The sequence below is a fragment of the Podarcis bocagei genome (assembly GCF_964188305.1).
Source record: "Podarcis bocagei genome assembly, chromosome: 1".
NCBI lineage: Eukaryota > Metazoa > Chordata > Lepidosauria > Squamata > Lacertidae > Podarcis > Podarcis bocagei.
In genome coordinates this window covers 23,091,956-23,111,253 of record NC_138125.1, presented here as the reverse complement: position 1 = coordinate 23,111,253, position 19,298 = coordinate 23,091,956, and the positions used below count along the sequence as shown (strand labels likewise).

Below are 19,298 nucleotides of genomic sequence, written 5' to 3'. Positions count from 1 at the left end.
AATATGTTTAATTATCATGTCAGCAACAGACATCATGGTGGGAGTTGGCCAAGCAAACGTGGAGTTATGCTGGCTGTTACTTTTCAACTTCAAGGCAGAAAAGAAAAATATATTACAGGAAAAGGTTCCTGTGCCAATAAGGAAACAAGCGCTTCAGAGTAAGTAAAAAAGCAAAGAAAATAATTGGTGCAATTCCACTAGAGCCTTCTATCCCACAACTCCTTGTTGTGCTAATGCTCAAAAGATTGTTGTGTTAATGCTCAAAAGAACAGATGTTGCCAATGTTGTACCCTCTATATAGTGCTGGGCGGCAACTCTCATCACACTTGACCTTAGGCCTTGCTGGCTGGGGCTGATGGGATTTGGAGTCCAGCAACTTCTGGGGGGGGGGGTGCCATGTTGACCACTCCTGGTACAGAGAAATTAGAACTGCACTTGTTTGCCTAATAGCAAAAGTATTACTTAACACCGATTTATTAAATGCATACAACTATCTTGTTTATTATTTCTCTAATACCATTAATTAAATGCATACAACTATCTATTTGGGTTTTGATACGAGTTTGCTCCACTTGTAAAGAGGCACAACTACAGTGGTACCTCGGGTTAAGTACTTAATTCGTTCCAGAGGTCCGTTCTTAACCTGAAACTGTTCTTAACCTGAAGCACCGCTTTAGCTAATGGGGCCTCCTGCTGCCGCCACCACACGATTTCTGTTCTCATCCTGAAGCAAAGTTCTTAACCCGAGGTACTATTTCTGGGTTAGCGGAGTCTGTAACCTGAAGCGTATGTAACCTGAGGTACCACTGCATCCTCATTTGAAGACAGGGCAGAGTTGAAATTTATACATTCCAACACTTTTTATTAAATTAAGATTCTAGCTTAATGACTCAGTGAAGTGACCCTCAGGGTAGCAAAAAAACAGTGTTAGAAACTCAGGTATATAATCTACTTGCCAAATGGCACCCTAAACCTAGGATATGGTCTCCACAGTGGAATGTCTAGGCACTGTTTCTTTTCCTAGTGGAATTTATTTTTCACTATTATTTGTATTTACATTATTATTATTTCATTTCTATAATACTTTATATTTTAAAGAACAAATCTCAATGTGGGAATCGTGCCTGGCTAATTTCTAACACTGCACAAAACAGTGTTAAGTATTATTTACAGTTTATAAAGCAACAACAAACCATGACTTGCAGAGTTGTTTGTTCATGGTTAATAAACCACAGTTATTCCACTGGGCCAGATTCAGATGATTAATCAGTAAAGCATAATTATAAACCATGGATTAGTGTTACATGCAAACCAGGCCTATGCCTAAAGCCAACCCAATAAACTGTAACAAAGCCTCTCTCATATATATATATATATATATATATATATATATGCTTTCGTAGATTTTCACGGGTACAGGAATGTAGGTTTTGGTGTCTTCGGGTGTCTTCCCGTGTAAGAGTTGGGGTCGCCTAGACACCCCAACTCTTACACGGGAAGACACCCGAAGACACCAAAACCTACATATATATATATATATATATATATATATATATATATATATATATATTACAGCAGGTTGATAGACACATATATGGTTTGAGGCAGAATCACTCACTCAACAAAGGCTTTTCTAAAACACAATTCTTGCCAATGGAACTTGCTTGATAAGCTTCAACACATTTAAAGTCTGATCCTACGCAATATTAGGCACACCCAACCCCTTTGAAATCCACAGGTGGAAGATGCAAGCCCTTTTAGGAGAACAATAACCCAAAAGCAGAGGGGGGATGAGCAGCTGCAATGGCTGCTACTCTTCCTCCTCGCCACTAGAGGCAGAAGTGGCTGATAGACTGGCAGTGGGGTAACTTGTACAGCAGCCAGTGTGCTCCCTCCCTCCATTTTCACCAAAAGGTTCAGAGCTCTCACCTGACCAGGGGAGCCATGAATGCCTTTGACTGAAAACAAAAACCCAGCAGGAACTTCCAGAGTTGCTCCTTCTCTTTACTACCATGGCAATTTTGGAGTTTCTAGGCAGTCAGAATTAGCTTGTGGTACACAAGGCAGTTCCTGTCCACTCCAAACCCACCCTTACATTGCCTACATTAAGAAAAAGTCCAGAAAACTAAATGCCAACTAAGTTATACTCAAAGTAGAACCACTGAAATTGACGGGCCTAAACCAGTCTTGTCTTTTCATTTCAGGGGGTCCACTAGATACAGCCCCATGTGACTGATTTACTCAGGTCCTGGTTGTAGGCTTCCTAGAGACATCTGGTTGCCCAATGAAAATACCAGGATATTGGACAAGATCCAACAGAGTTCTTCCTATGTTCCTAGTCTGGAGGGTTCTCTTTTCACTGACGAAATCTTTTTTCACCACCAAATCTGAATTGTTCCATCTTGCTTGCAAGCTTCCCATAGCTTCTCCTGGTTGGCCACTGTGAGAACAGACTGCTGGCCTCCAGTCTGGTTCATCAGGGCTCTTATCATGTCCTTAATTCCCAACATGGTGATAATGTCAATATTAGATAAAATATAGTCCTATATTACATGCTATTCAAGTACAAGAACTTCATTAACCCTGATGAACTATACTGAACTCTAAGGAAACCAAAGTTGCACTGCCTTATCCGGTTGTGCAATGAAATTTTTTTACCCACATACATGGAAAAGATTAGCATCTTTAAACTAGTAAGTAGCAGCTACTCAGATATTTTAAGAGGATTCCTGCAGTTACTTTATCCTAACACGGAAGGACCAGTTACCATTTATTATTTTTTGCACACTATATGAATGAAGTACAAAACACTGCATTTCAAAACCTTAAGTGTTCAGGTACTGCAAACCTTCAGTTTGAGTAACGATCTGAATGTCTGTGTTACGGCTGCAGGAACAGCTAAATGATTGCAGGATCACTCGGGTGATTTTGCTCATTCTCAACGGACAGGTCCCAGAGGGTGGTTGCTTCTGATCTCCATGGGTCTTTTTCTACAATGCCAGATTCCAAAGAAACAAAAGCCTCGTGGAGACTTACTATATTTCATGCAATCCATTAACCATGCATTAGACAAAGGATCTGGGGGTGGAATCACACTTCCTATTTCTTATAGACATCTGCTAACCATGGTGTAGCATGGCATTCATGCCAAGTAAAACCTAACAACTGTTACCTAAAGAAGAAGAAAACCCGATCTGCAAGCCAGATTCACCCCAGGATTTCAAATTCTGGTTAAAGCTAACCATGGTTGACATTAACTTTGATGCAGGGGTAATACTGATGGAACAGTGGTGAGGAATCCATGCAGGAAAGAGGAGGGAACTTACAAACACATAAACATTGCCCTGGTTTGCACATATCACTAAGCCAAACTGCGGCTTAGTGTGAATGAGTAAACCAGTGGGTACACAGAGCAAAAATCACAGCTGCTATACTCCTCCCCCAGTCCTGCTACCCAGAGCTAAGCCATGGTTTGGCTTACCATTATGTGCAAACCAAGACTCACGATATGCCTTGCTCCAAACTTGCCTTGAGTATAGCCAAGGTTTGTTCTTGACTTATTGCTAATAGTTTGTTTCAAGTAAAACAAACTACAGTGGTGCCCCGCAAGACGAATGCCTCGCAAGACGAAAGGGTTTTTCGGTTTTTGCGTTGCTTCGCTAGACGAATTTCCCTATGGGCTTGCTTCGCAAGACGAAAACGTCTTGCGAGTTTGTTCGCTTTTTTCTTAAAGCCGCTTGAAGAGGCGCAGTTGCGACGGACCGTGCTTCGCAAGACGAAAAACATCGCAAGACGAAAAGACTCGCGGAACGAATTATTTTCGTCTTGCGAGGCACTACTGTATAAGCCCAGGCCCACATGCAATACTTAGCTCCAAGGAGAATGGAAACAGCAGGACCAAGAGGAGAATGAAACAGCTGCAATTTTCGCTCTGTATACACCAACACTTATTCACTTGTGCCAAGCCATAATCTGAGGTAATGCTACATGCAAAATGCACCATGATGTACATAGTGTACAGAATGCTATACTTCTCTTACCTTTTCCCCAAAGCTATGGAACCACTTTCCCCTACATACTAGACAAACCTGAATTTTAGGAGGAAGGCAAGAACTCTTTATTGTGAGTCATTTCCTGCAGATGAGGCTAAACTGGCAGATGGCCTGGATTTCAACAACAAACACGCCAACCTTACATCAACCGCATGGGTGTTAAGATTTAGATTTCAGTGAGGTGGGACAACTGGTCAAAAGTAGATGAAGATGGGACAGCATTTGTAGATTCCTGTATCAGACAAGAACCCGAGACACCAGGATTCAAATCCCCACTTAGACATGATGCTCATTGGGTGACCTTGAGCCAGTCACTGCCTCTCAGCCTAACCTACCTCAAAGGGTTGTTGTGGGAATTAAAACAGGAGGAGAACCACATACGTCCCCTGGGGCTCCTTGAAGAAAAGGTGGGGTAAAAATGCAATAAGTAAATGGGCAGCTCCATAAGGTAATGGGGATTCTCCACAAAGGCACAGGCCATGACACACTGCGAGAAAGCAATTAAATTCAGCATTTGGAAAAAATACTCTGCAATGCAAGTTTACTAGCCATGGTGTATATTCCCACTGGATACAAGAAGCTAGCATAATGCAGAGACTGTTAGCTCTCTCACCTATCCTTTGTCACAGAATTTTTAGAATTTCATATTCAACAGCACATGCTTAGTTCTTGGCATTGCATAACGCCAACAGCTCACTGCCTGGTTGTTGCAGGGTGTAACGCAATATGCTCCTTCCTCCAAAAGAGAAACAAAAGGGCTGAGGAACATTATATACTCATGGCATATAAAAGCTATTTGCGGACTTTTATGGGGAGAAAAGGGCAAATCTAAAATATTCCAACCTATTTCTTTGACTTTACGGACAAACCTGTTCTGTGGCCAAGTTAAGCCAGCTCATTTATACAATGTGGTCTTATATGAAGCAACGACAATATTAAACAATATAGAAAGGAACCTGGGAAGCTACCTTTTTCAGGCATCAGACCATTGTCATCTAGCTTAGCACAGCTTCCTTAGTACAGCATCAGGATTTCAGAGGAGGGGGGTCTTTCTCAGTCCTATCTGAGACGCCAGGGAACTGAACCTAGAATCTTCCACTTGAAGAAAACGGCTGCATATACAGCGGTACCTCTGGTTACGTACTTAATTCGTTCTGGAGGTCCGTTCTTAACCTGAAACTGATCTTAACATGAATAACCACTTTAGCTAATGGGGCCTCCTGCTGCTGCCACACTGCCGCCATGCGATTTCTGTTCTCATCCGGAAGCAAAGTTCTTAACCCGAGGTACTATTTCTGGGTTAGCGGAGTCTGTAACCTGAAGCATCTGTAACCTGAAGCGTATGTAACCCGAGGTACCACTGTACTTATCGTTCAGCAGCAGAGTGTACAGCTTTGCATGCAAATGCATCTGGGTTCAATCCCTGTCATCTTCAGGCAGGACTAGGGAAGACCTTGAAGAAATTGTGCAAGTCGGTGTTGACAATACTGAGTTAGAGGGATCAATGGTCTGATTTGCTACAAGACCGGTTCCTAGGTTTCGTGTGCGAAGCATGTGCCCTACCACCAAGCTACGGCAGATGTTTATGCTAATGGAGCAGTCAGCAACTGAGGGCCTGTGTCTCAAATCCGGCCAGCTGACCCTATGCTCTCATAATGACTACAGAGAAAACGTTCCGTTCCGACTAAGCACACAATGGCTGGTTTCAAGAGGAAGGAGGAACAGAGACTCGGGGTTTTTTTCCTTGCAGTTTCCCTCTCACTCTTGGCAGAAGAATGACATCAGTCTGTAACTTTCACCCACATCCACCTGCGGTGATCTGGCTAACCTAGGCAAGAGAGCAGGGGAAGAAGAGAAATGGACTGTGCCCTTCAGTGCACTGGCTTCACATTCAGTTCAGATACCAGCCATGGGAAGCTGGCTTATACCAGTATTGTCTATTCTACACTGACTGGCAACAGCGCTCCAGGATTTCACGAAGGGGCCTCTCTCAACCCTACTTGGGGGCGGAACCTAGGAACTTCTGCTTACAAAGCAGATACTCTACTGCTGAGCTGTGGCCCACCCTCCTCATTCAACCACATCACAACTGCAGATCGTTTTTCTGCCGGGAATTCAAACACCCTTATGGCACTTGATGAGAAAACGCATGCTCCACTTATTCCCGCGGCAGTGGCAATTCCAGCCATTTTACTGGTAGGGCTGGGCAATATATCAATATACTATCCAAAACCTGTTTGAAATCCTTATTGTGATATCGATTTCATAATTTTTGTCCCGGCAACTATCTGACTTTTAGAAGACATCTGAAGGTGGTCCTGTTTAGGGAAGTTTTTTATGTCTGGTGTTTTGTCGCATTTTTTATATTCTGGTGGGAGCCGCCCAGAGTGGCTGAGGAAACCCACCCAGACAGGCGGGGTATATATAATAAATTATCATCATCATGAGTCATGGTGTGCTTTAAGGCAGGGTGATATGTCATCTAAAGCGGGTTTGAAGTCCATATCTTGATATCGGTTTCATAATTTTTGATCTGGCAATATATCGTGAATTATTGGGAGGGGGTGCTATGCAAAAATCACAATGCAGGGAAAACCGTGAAGCCAGTCAATGCCTCTACCGTAGTTCCATCCTTATTTCAGACATCGTGCTGTATCAGTATATCACGATGTTTAGCTGGCGATATATCACCATGTTGAAAACTTGATACCACCCAGCCCTAACTGCTGGTGTCCCGCCCTCCCTCCCAGCAACATGATGCTAAGCCGTGATGGCAATGCACTGCCTCATAGTCGGAGGAAGCAATGCTTCTGAATATCAGCTGTTGGAAACTGCGGGGGGGGGGGAGCGCTCTTGTGAAGCAAATGTTGAAAGGCTTCGGCCTACCCATTTGAAAGCTTTCCTTAGAGAGGTGAGGAAAGAGCTGTCCCCGTGTTAAACCTATTGTACCTCAGCTCCCAAATTAGACTGTAACGTAATAGGTTTCAAAGGGTCATCATCTCTGCTGCAGAGATCTTGCTTTGTCACAATTCAAAAGAACTCCATACAGAGGGAAATCAATCCATGCGTAGTATATTGCAGTGCTCTTCCTCAAATTGATCCCCCTTAACCCCTCTTTTTTAAAAAATAAATAAATCAAAAGTTATGTCTTTGAAATGTTTGGGACAGAGTATTGCCTCCACAGGTATTCTGCGGTCCCCCCCTTAGACTCAGCATAACTAATCACTAACTACATGGTACCAATACACATCCAACATTAATTCCCTAGCAGACAATACACAAGTCCCAACCATTTTGGGGAGGCGAGGGTGTTAAGAACAGCCACCACAGTGCCTTTGAAAAAATAAAATTAAAAAAATTATACACAAGGAACTAAAGGTGGCATGATACTTTATCCTCATAACAGCCCTGTGAAGTAGATTAGGCTAAGGCAGCATTCTTCAACCTTGGGTCTCCAGATGTTTGTTGGACTACAACTCCCATCATCCCTGGCCACTGGCCAAGCTGGCAAGGAATGATGGGCGTTGTAGTCCAAAAACATCTGTGCACCCAGAGTTGAAGATCACTGAGCTAAGAGATAGAAACTGATTTCAGCATAGCTCACATCTGAAGTCACACTGGTAAGGCTGAGGTGAAAAGCTAATGATTTCAAAATTGTATACAATCAACAGATTAAAGGTAAAAGGGCCCCCTGAACATTAGGTCCAGTCGTGGCCGACTCTGGGGTTGCGGCGCTCATCTTGCTTTATTGGCCAAGGGAGCTGGCGTACAGCTTCCAGGTCATGTGGCCAGCATGACTAAGCTGCTTCTGGCGAACCAGAGCAGCACACGGAAACGCCGTTTACCTTCCCGCCAGAGTGGTACCTATTTATCTACTTGCACTTTGACGTGCTTTTGAACTGCTAGGTTGGCAGGAGCAGGGACCGAATCAACAGATTACATGAAGCCAATAAAGGACGGTTTTCACTGATGTCTTAAAGCAAACTTAGGGCAGGCTGCACTAAACTCAAAAAATGAAGTTTCAGAGAGATTTGCATATTTAAGTGTCTGTTATTTATATTCTCCTTGTTTACTTCTGGAAACACTAATATAACACTAGCATACCAGTGGCAAATGTAATTGTTGCATAAGCATAGAGCTGTTCTGTATACAGCAGATAAAAGACTTCAGTAATATGTTTAAGGGCTGGCGATTAGAAAGGATATTATTTTTTAAAAAATAACATTATTTTGAAAGGGGCAGTGTTTAACAAAGTGCTTCTGCTAGCACAGGAGTTTCTGCTTGCACAACAGAACTTCTTCTCCCTCTCCTCATGCCCTTCCTAAATCTGTTCCCAAGAGTTTGGGGGGAGGACCCAGAATAGATGGGGGGTGCGGGGAGAAGAGAGGAAGGGAAAGTTTCGCTCGCACAGGCAAAAGTCGTTGGGATAGCGGAACTACTTCATTGGATACCCCCCCCAAAAAAATTATAGGCTGCACAGCCCTCACATGGCGGTGTATGATAAAATGAGATACATTTGTAATGCTCTTCCATTTTTCTGGAAAAAAAGTCATAACTTTCTGCAGTGTGGGGAAAAACAACGAACCACAGATGAGATGAGAATAATGACATGGTGATGGTGTTGTCACACGGTTGCCCTGTAAAACGTGAGCAAAGCATGACAATTCCATGCTAACCACTCGGCCTGGAACCCAACTCTCCAAAATCCATTTCCAATTCTCTACCTACTGGCTCTCCCTTCCGGATAATTTGAGTTCAGGAGGCACTAACACCAAGCATTAAACTCTTAGTATTATGATGCCGGCATTATCAACAAATCTTAGCGCATCAGCATACCAAAACATTTAGTAGCACCATTTCATCCCTACCTTTTAATATAAAACTTGCAAAAATCAAATTAACAGCTAGCACAAGAAACCTCACAGTTCTTAAAAACTGGTTAAGGCAAATACATTAATCCAATCTACAGCTCATACTCGAGTATTAAAAAGCATCCTAGGGAACAAGAGCCGCTGTTCTTAAATGGGCTTAATTTTTACTTTGGAATCAAAAATAAACTCTTAACTGGCACGTGGCAAGCACCTGACAGAGAAAAAAAACCAACTATCTAGTCTCTGCAAGTTCAGGATGGAAAGGGAAAGTTAATGAGAATTCCTGGGAGGATATGCAATATACTTCATAGCTATAAAAACGCTGATTAATGCTGCAGATTGTAATTAGTCTAATTTCTAATGCTTGGCATCTTGTCCCTAGTGCTCGGCACACAATGTGCAATAATTTCTAATCCAGTTTATATCATATACAAGATTCCAATCAATGTTTAATTACTAATTATTTTTATTTATTTATAAAATGCAACGTCAAGGTGGTATACAGTGAAATCATAGAACTTTAAAATCTTCAACTTATAATGTTTATTTATAAAGAAGACTTGTATATTGCAACATCATTAAAAAAAAATCAAACATGTTTATAACCATGCAAACATACAATAAAAGCCACATACAAAATATCAAAAAATCATCAGCCAATTTTTTTTTTTTTTACAGAAGATGCTCTCTTAATTGTCTGCATAAACCTGGCAGCATAGAAAGGTTTTTAGCAAAGGTTTAAAAGTTAAAACAAATGGTGCCCGATGAATCTCTATTGGGTAATCAATAATATACAGAACAAATGACCAACACTGAATCAGATCAATTCTCTAAAAAAGCTTGGCAAAGAAATAAATAAAAATAGAGGCTAGCCTATTAAAAAGCCATGGTGGGACTTTTCCAGATGAAGAGTGGGATACAGATGCTTTTGGCGGGGGGGGGGGGAGACGACGGGGACAGAAGTCCAACTTCGGTTCCTTATGAACAATTGACAAAAGAAAACTGAATCTCTCTATAAAAGAAAACATAACAACACTCCAAAAGTACAGCCATCATCCTCATGGAGCAATCAGTCAGTGCATCTGGCTGTTTACCAGAAGACTGCTGGTTCAAGCCCAACCAGAGACAGCTGTAGGCAGGATTCCTGAATTGCAAGGGGGCTGGACTAGATGACCCCCCAGGATCCCTTCCAACTCTACGATTCTATCAAATCAGAACCGGAAGCTGCAATTGACAGGCTGCAAAAAATATTCCTACTGTCTGTTCCCCCTCTTCTGCAAGAAGAGGGCCAAAACACACGATCATCCTCCATATGGTTGGCTGCTCCCCCAATCCCCCTGATTTCTCCTCTCATCCAGTTCATCCAGATTGATTGCCATGACGACAAGTCATGATTTGTGCATGTCAAAGACACTGCAAGCTTGCACTTGGGAATGCAACAGTTGGCTATGCTGCAGTTTTGCAGAGATTATCTACCAAAACACATTTGTAATAAATAAAAAATCAGTGTAGACATGTGCATGTTATACTTCTGCAAAGATTTGCAAAGAGTAGAGTATTAATCAAAGAGGTTCATACGACCTCATTGAATAGTTTCCCCAACTGTGTATCAAAATTGCCTCCATTATTATTTTTTAAAGAGCCTTCTCGGGTAACTTTTCCACGGTATGTTTAAGCTAGTGAGGCTGCTATCATATTTCCATGTCGAGCTCTCTCTCTGTCCCTAAATTTTCAGGTGCTAGCGGGGGAAACACCAGAGTTGTCAGTAATGTTTTACTTACATAACACTTCCTGGTATGAAGAACTTGACTTTACAGTTCTTATCTCCGATCTTCCCTACTTAAGAGATAAAGAGACTGACAAAGCGGCCTGCTTGTTCCTGAGAATTTTGTGACTTCGGTAGGAATTTCAGGCTGGGTCTCCAACCAGGTCAAGAGGTATACATCCAAGGCTAACATACCTTTCTTAGATTTTCTATTGCATGTGTTTACAGAAACGAGCAAGGCTCAAAAGCACTTGTGACATCTCACCTGAAAATGCTCTGCAGATGCAGATCGATAGTTCCTTCACAACCCAATGAAGGAGCGTCTCCACCCCCATCGTTCTGCCTGGACATTGAGGTCCAGTGCCAAGGGCCTGATGGTTCCCTCACTGCAAGAAGCCAAGTTACAGGGAACCAGGCAGAGGGCCTTCTCGGTAGTGGCACCCGCCCTGTGGAACGCCCTCCCACCAGATGTCAAAGAGAACAACAACTACCAGACTTTTAGAAGACATCTGAAGGCACCCCTGTTTTAGGGAAGCCTTTAATGTTTGATGCTTTACTGTATTTTAATATTGTGTTGGAAGCCAGCTCAGAGTGGCTGGGGAAACCCAGCCAGATGGGCAGGGTATAAATAATAAATTATTATTATTATTATTATTATTATTATTATTATTATTATTATTATTATTATTATTAACCTGCCCTGCTTCTCCTTCATAACAAGCTGGAACCCAAAAGCAGCCTGGGAAGAGGAGCTGGTGGTGACAGAAGTAATAGGGACTAAGGGACCATAAGAAGGAGTACTCATCAGCTTTGGGGAAGTAAGATGCAATGGAATCAGGAATCATGCTGAAGATGCAGGTGTTGAGTGCATTGGTCAACTTGTAGTAAGAAACATGGCTGTCTCTGAAGGTGGAGACAGAGCACAGTCATTATAGCTAGTTACATACTGTACTCATGACCCTAAAAGAACTATGTTGATTGGCATTAGACTGGGCTTTCAAACCATGATTTGGAACCAAGGTTTTGACATGGATCTCCAAACCACGGTTTGGGGCAATCCTGGTTAAATCAAGCCATATTTAGCCACAATATATATGTAACACTAAGCTACTGTTACAGTAAACGATGGAAAAGATAGGAGGGAAATCATTCATAAAAGGGTGCACAAGAACCCACAGTGTGCTGTTCCCTGATCACCAAACCATAGTTTGGAAATAAGGGACTGTGACATCTCAGCTGAGCAAAATAAGGGGCTCATGCAATCACTCTCAATATAAGTTACATGAGAACTGCTCAGAGACTGGAGAAAACCCTACCTACACCTTGAGGAGATTGTATGCTTTGATACAGGACATAGAAACATACTGGACAAATTATAATAAATGGTCAAACTCAACTCATAATATATTCAGCAAGGGGATGGGGCTAGAGGAGGTTTGCTATCTCCTAAAAAACAGATGGGAATCGTGGAAGAATTCAGGTGGCCACAATGCAACTTTGCATCAAATCTACCATTAACTAGCAGCCGGGGTGCAGGGGGGCTCCAGCAATGTCTGAACTAGTAAATTATTTTCTCAGTAACAAAATATACGCACCCTGCCTATCTTATTAAGTGCAGGATTCCTGTTACTTTGAGTATAAATTCTAAAATTCCACTCTACCACTGCCTCCCCTTGTCATGCCTGCCCCTTGCTACTGCTTATTAGATGCAACCGGGGTTTAATCGCTTTCCCATGTTACGGGGGCTAAACACATCATGGGAGTTTGCAGCACTCCTTGCAAAGTAGCCAGACCCACGGGCCTTGCTATATCCGGAAAGGGACGACTTTTCCCCAGTCTGCTCGCCATCGCGACAGGCCAATGGGGCTGGATATATACTGTCTATACTATTCAAACTTGTCTTGTGTTGCACTTGCGTTTTAAAACACATTGTGTTTTTAAGTCCACATCATTAAATGTTCACACTTAAAACAAATTAAAAAGGAAAGGAAAGTCTGAAATCCCGGAGAGCCCACAGCCTTCCCAATCTGGTGTCCTCTGGCTGTCTTAAACTACAAATCGCCAACATCCTTGACACTGCCCATTCTGGTTGGGGCTGACAAGGGTTGCAATCCAAAACATGCAGAACACTGGGTTGGCGCAGGCTAGCATAGACAGTACCAAACTAGCCGGACCAATGGTCTCATTCAGCACAAGTCAAGTATTTCTATGTTCTAGGACATGTCGAGTTGCGTAAGTAACCCAAAAGGCTTTCCTTCGACTTGGGAGGACATCAAATTCCTTTGGCATACCCTCATAGGGCACTCTGCTCACACAGCTAGGATCTGCTCAGGTTCCCAGATGCTCACATCTAATTGAATATCTTCTCCTCCATAAACTTGCGATGCAGCAGGAGGGGGAACAACGCCAACTACCCCCAGAATTTTGCTAGAGCCTTGCAGAAAGCACTGAGGAAGTTCATGCATTGCATTTTGAGACAAAAAGACTTGGAGATACTGCTTAGACAGTATAGTCAAACAGATGAAATCTCTCCCTTTTTCTTTCTTTTTTGTTAAAGGAGCAAAGAAAGTACCCTTGGATTAGCAACACGGTCAGACTGTTGTCTGGGTGTTTATGAATAAAGATTTGATTGTTCTCGCTTGTTTTTAACTTAAAATATTATCTGGAATATTTGATTTGGGGAATTCAGGTCAAGACAAGGGTAATAAGCAGCACAGAACAGTGGCTGAACAGAGCTGCAGCCACACATAACAGAAGTCATGGAAAACGGCCACCTTTGAAAAACAACTTATTACAGCTGGCAAAAAATAAAATAAAATAGTGTTTAACCATTCAAGAAGTCTCCCAAATAGCCGTATGAAACCCCCCACTGTCTTCAGCGAGACCACTATATAACTCAACCTTGTGTTATATACCAAGACAATCGGCTCATTCATTTCTTCAGTTCTTAGTAGCACGAACCATTATGTTACCATTTTGGTTCTCAACCCAAAGCAAGAGTCTGTCTTGCTTTCTCCATTAATAAGTCCTAGAAGTCTTTGAACAGGAGCATGCAAATGGAGGTTTAATCGAACTCCCAAACAGCAAAGCGAAGAGAGACCCTGAAGTGCCTTTCACATTCTTTAGGTTTCTGCAAAAAGGCTCTTACAACGTTTAGGCCCATCTTGGCTTGGGAGAGAACCCTTTCCACGGCTGCACTTTCCAAAGGAGAAGGGAGATGAGGCTGTCATTGCAAAAAGATGCTTGGTCCAGGAAGGCAAAACTGAGTGAGGCAGTGTATTAGTTATTCAGATGTATGTGGCTCGCTCCATTAGAGAGCTTACCAACATTCTGTCATTTTTGCCTACTCCAGTGTTTAGGAAACTGCCTCGGTGGACCAGTTTACCTACGAGAGCATTTACGCCGCAGGTAATTCGCAAGCAACAACAAGCGTGGCTGCAACTTTCCTCAATATGTTATTCAGGAAACTTGCACATGTCTACATAATCCCCAAAGCCGCACATTATATCCCATCTGTTTTTGGTGAATCAGGAGAGGGGTGGTGGGGGTGGAGAGGAAGCCAAGCAAATTATAAGCTTTTCACATCATCATGGCTTTGGGCACTTTTCCTTTTTTTTTTCACCTTGATCAGGGTGTTGTTATGATTTGTAAGGCTGGATTTCCCAACTGGCAATTACCGAGGTTCTAAGCCAAGCTGCACTGTGCAACTGCTCCTTCAATTTGCTCACCAGACGATGGTGATTAAGGAGCAAGAGGCCCGTCACATCAACAGGGAGGGATGCTCAAGTGCCAAGTTAAAGAAGAGTCCCAGAGAAAAGGGAAAGGAAGGTTCTTTTGTCACAAACACACACACACAGCATAATAAACCGCCGATCCTCGCTCCTTACCTGCAAAGCTCTGCGAACGCCTGGAAATTCAGCTTCTTGATTTTCTTCTCGCTCAGCCAATAGCCAACCCTTTTCCCTTTCAGAAACGTCTGCATCTTCCCTTCCACTTGCACCCTGGAGCAAGTTATTCTTTTGAAAAAAAAGAAGAGGAGGAGGAGCAGGAGGGTGCGCGCGCGTCGGGAAAGGCACCCCGTATGGAAAAAGGAAAAAGATGCAGGCACTCACTTAGAAATCTGCATATATCTCTATATATGCACGCGCGTGTCTGTCTCTACAGGACACCCATTCAGTCTTTCTCGGGTGCCTGGGCACTCTGGAGGGGGAGGGGAAGGGCAGGTCTCTAAGCTTCCTGCTTCACATCTATTTGGGATTTCGCTCCTTTTAAGCAGCAGGACCCCTGGAGAGGGAGGCGGGGATGGGCAGGGAGGGAAATCTCTCAGCAGCCATCCGGAAACTTCGCCCCGCCAAAGGGCTTCTTGCAGGGCTCAGATCCTCCAGCAGCAGCAGCAAGCAGCAAGTTGGGTGCAACCCTTTTCTGCAGGCCCCTCGGCGGCGAGGCGAATCCCGGAAGGCTCCGAGGCGACGGGAAGAGCCTCTCCGGCTTCTCCTTCCTCCCCTGCCCGTTTTATAATGGAGCAGGCGCCGAGGCGGAGGCGGAGGCTAGCTGCTGCTTGCTTGCCGCCGCCTCCCGCCTCCCAGGAGCCGCGATGGCCCGAGGCGGCGGGAACCCGGAGCCTGGACGGGAAAGACCCGGGCAAAGCGGGCGAGTCTCCGGAGCCTCCTCGGTGCGCGGCTGCTTGCAAAGCCTTCTCCGCCTGCCCGCTATTCGCCGCCGCTTCCACTTCCTCCCGCGACGCCGGTCTCCTCCTCTCGCCGCCCCCGGCCAACAGCGAAAGGTTGGGGGGCGCCGGGAGGACACGCCCTCAAGCGGGGGCTCAGCGGGGCCGGAGAGCCCGGGGACGCGGCCGGCCTCCGCAAGGGGAAACCAGCTCGCCTCGCTTCGGATCGACGTCGCCGGAGCCAAAGGGGGAAGGAGAAGGAAGGAAACGGGGCCCGGGAATCGACGGCGCCGGCAGGGGGCAGCGCTGCGCGGACAGCGGCGTGCCGCTTCCTCGGATGAAACCCCCGCGGAGGTCACCGGGGGCTGCTCGCCCGGCACGGGCAGACTTTTAAAAGAGACCCCGGTGCCTCCCCTCGCCGCCTCTGCGGAGGGTTCCTGTGTTCTTTGCCCCCACCCCGGGGTGGCGAGGGTGCCTCTGAGCTCGTGCAGAGCGGCTCTTCTTCTCCCACTGTGGCAGCACATGGCCATGGCCAGGGTTTATTTTATGGGGCGGGGGCAGGCTTTATGTTGGGGGGCAGAAGCGAGTTATCTCATACCCTCCCACATTTCTTTGATGAAAATAGGGACGTCCCATGCCATCATCATAATTTTATTATTTATACCCCACCCATCTGACTGGGTTGCCCCAGCCACTCTGGGCAGCGTCCAACATATATCAAAACATTAAACTTTTTTTAAAAAAAACAACACTTCCCTATACAGGGCTGCCTTCAGACAGCTTGTGGGTCGGATAACTCCATACCCTCCAACATTTCTTCTATAAAAATAGGGGCGGCCTAAAGAAAAGGGGACATTTCGGGATCAAATTAGAAACTGGGACGGCTTCTGTAAATCGGGGACTGTCCCTGGAAAATAGGAACACTTGGAGGGTCTGCTATCTGCAACGCAATTGTCAGTAATCAAATATTTTCATTTATTTACTTGATTTGGGGGATCTCTGTTCCCCAACCCCCACCCCGCTACGCCCATGTGACAGGAAGCAAGTTCAGATAGATTACATACACACACACTCGCCCTGAGGGCCGTGAAGTACCATTGACTCACCCCAATTTTAGACAAGCCATGTGTGGAGCATGAGACTTAATCTCAGGGCATGGGCATAGCCAGGGGGCAACTGCACCCCCTAACAAAAGTCTCCCCCTCCAACAAAAATTCTGGCTATGACCAGGGTTGTGGGTTCAAGCCCCATGTAGGCAAAAAGATTCCTGCATTGTAGCAGCTTGGACAAGATGACCCTCGTGGTCTCTTCTATGATTCTTTGAGGTGCCTCCTCTTAATAAAATACATGTGTACCATTGACTCCCCCCAATTATAGACAAACCATGCCGCCTGGAAAGAGTAACTGGGGGGCAGGGTGCCAACTTGAATAAAATATTGGGGATCCCAGGTAAACCCTGCCCCACATAATCGCACACACATCATTTGAATGGCAATGTCGATCAACTTGAGGGGAAGGAATGGCCTCAAATATTTTATAGGGAACTGCTACAGGGAAGCTGGCAGAGGGCCTTCTTGGTGGTGGCGCCCGCCCTGTGGAACCCCCTCCCATTGTTACCCTACAAAGGAGGTCTGGAAATAATTCTGGTCCTTTTTAGCCAAATAAATACATTCAGTGTCGTGGAAAGAGCAGGCTAAGGTCAGTTGTGTATCGGAAACATGATCTGTGACAGAGGATGGGAGCATAGCTGTGTGTGTGCTGGGAGTTCTGACATACTTCCTGGCCAGGACATCCACCTGGGTCCCAGGTCATGACGCCTAGGTATCACCATCAGATGTCAAACAGATAAACAACTATTTGACTTTTAGAAGACATCTGAAGGCAGCCCTGTTCAGGGAAGTTTTTAATGGTTGATGTTTTACTGTGTTTTTAATATTTTGCTGGGAGCCGCTCAGAGTGGCTGAAGCAACCCAGTCAGATAGGTGGCATATAAATATTATTATTATTATTATTATTAGGGTCCAAATAGAACTTGTCCCCTAGGATTTGATGCTTAGGAGGCTCATTAAGAGCTCCAAGCACACACACACACCAGTTCCACACTGAGACATCAGCTGCTGCTAAGCATGTGTAGAGTGCAGAGTCAGTGCCAGACATCAGCATCCTCAAGCATGTGTCAAGGCCTACACATCAGCAATTGGGGGGGGGCACCAGTCCTTTTACCATTGCTGCGTGCTTGCCTGTCCTTTTCTAATCTAGAGGAGGAGTGCAGTCGAATGAGGGCAACCTGTTCCTACCCACTAATTGCACTGGCTGTCAGTTTCCGGGCCCAATTCAAAATGCTGGTGCTGAACTATCAAGCCTTACACAGCTCAGGACCTCAATACCTTAAGGACCACCTCTCCCCATACAAAGTGACCTGGGACTCAGCTACACTGGCAAAGAAAAAACGCTTTATATGTGTTGTTTATGCATTCTAACACTGTGACACCAGATGGTGCTGTGGAGTTCCGTGTTTTGCTTACCCAATTTCTCATACAAAGTTAGCAACGCGTTTAACTGAAACGCTTCTTTGATGTGTCCAGCCCCAGCCCCAGTGGCGTAGCGTGGGTTGCACCCGGGGCAAGGCAAGTAATTTGCGCCCCCTAACCCGTGGATTTGCGCCCCCTAACCCGTGGATTTGCGCCCCCTAACCCTAACCCCCAGATGTTGCGCCCGGTGCGGCCGGCCCCCCCTGCACCCCCCACGCTACGCCACTGCCCAGCCCTAGGCCCTGCAATTGTCATCGGAGGCCCTTCTCTATTTCTCCTCTCCCCGAGAGGTTCAGAGGGTAGCAACATGAGAACGGGCTTTTTCTGTGGTGGCTCCCCGTCAATGGAATGCTCTTCCCAGAGAGGCTCGCCTGCTGCCATCATTACATGTCTGTAGGCGCCAGGAGAAAACATTCCTCTTTACCCAGGTCTTCAGCCATTCTATGACCTGTTCAGTGTAGGGGGCAGAACCTGTTCTTCTTTTTAATTATTTTATTATTGTGGTTTTATTCTTATGCTGCGTAAATTATGTTCTCAATGTTGGGCACCGTCCTGGGATCTTTAGAGAAAGCGTGGTATATAAATTGAATAAATAATAATAATTTAAAAATAATTTGCTCTTTCTCCAAGGCGGTGGTGGGGATTGGGCTGAGATGCAGAAGGAGTGTGGCAATGGACACACACACACACACACACACACCTTTAAAAGTAGCATCCGAATCAGTCGTGTATTGTAACTTTTTTCAGGTCACATTCCTTGCAGACACCACAAGGCCATAGGCAAATTTGGGCAATGAATGCGAATTTCATCTTTCTAAAATTCTCTCTCCACATCACATCCCAAAAATTCTACTCCAAACTCTGGCTTTGTCCATTGAGGGAGGGGGCCAAGCCCATTTTTTTGTATTGCACCGAGCCCCTTTAATCCTTTGTTCTCTTAATGAAAGCTAGCCTGGCTTATAGTTTAACATTTACTGGATCCAGGATTTGGAAGAATCATCACACCCAAGCTTAACTCCGCCAAACCGTAACAATATTTTATTATATTGTAAATGCCTTGTAGGAAGCAATTAATAAATGAAATGATGGGGAAAGGTGGGGGGAGAGGTTTTCAACACCTCCTGAAACATGATGTGAAGTAAGGCGGTGAAATGTCTTTGATCAGGTGCAGAGTTACTTTTATTACCCCATTCAGTCTTAAAATTATAGCCAATGCCAAGGTGTAACTATTCGTATGTAAAGCCCTCAACAGCTTAAGATCAGTTAACTTGCAGGATCACTTACAGGTGCCACGTAATACTCCTTCCACACTTATAGAAAACAATCTGTTTGTGTGGCAGTACCGCACACTTTGGAACTCCCTGCCTATTGATATAAGACAGGTGCCTTCACTGTACTCTTTTCAGTGCCTGC

General features: G+C 44.7%; 1 protein-coding gene across 1 annotated transcript in view; it reads right to left on the bottom strand.

The window, feature by feature from the left end:
* ITPK1 (inositol-tetrakisphosphate 1-kinase) overlaps positions 1–15,690 on the bottom strand; it is a 138,518-nt gene extending 122,828 nt beyond the window's left edge. Inside the window, exon 1 of the mRNA XM_081174075.1 lies at positions 14,576–15,690. Coding sequence (XP_081030201.1) covers positions 14,576–14,670 — 95 coding nt within the window. The 5' untranslated portion in view covers positions 14,671–15,690. The remainder of the gene's footprint in view (positions 1–14,575) is intronic.
* Between the last annotated feature and the right edge of the window lie 3,608 nt (positions 15,691–19,298).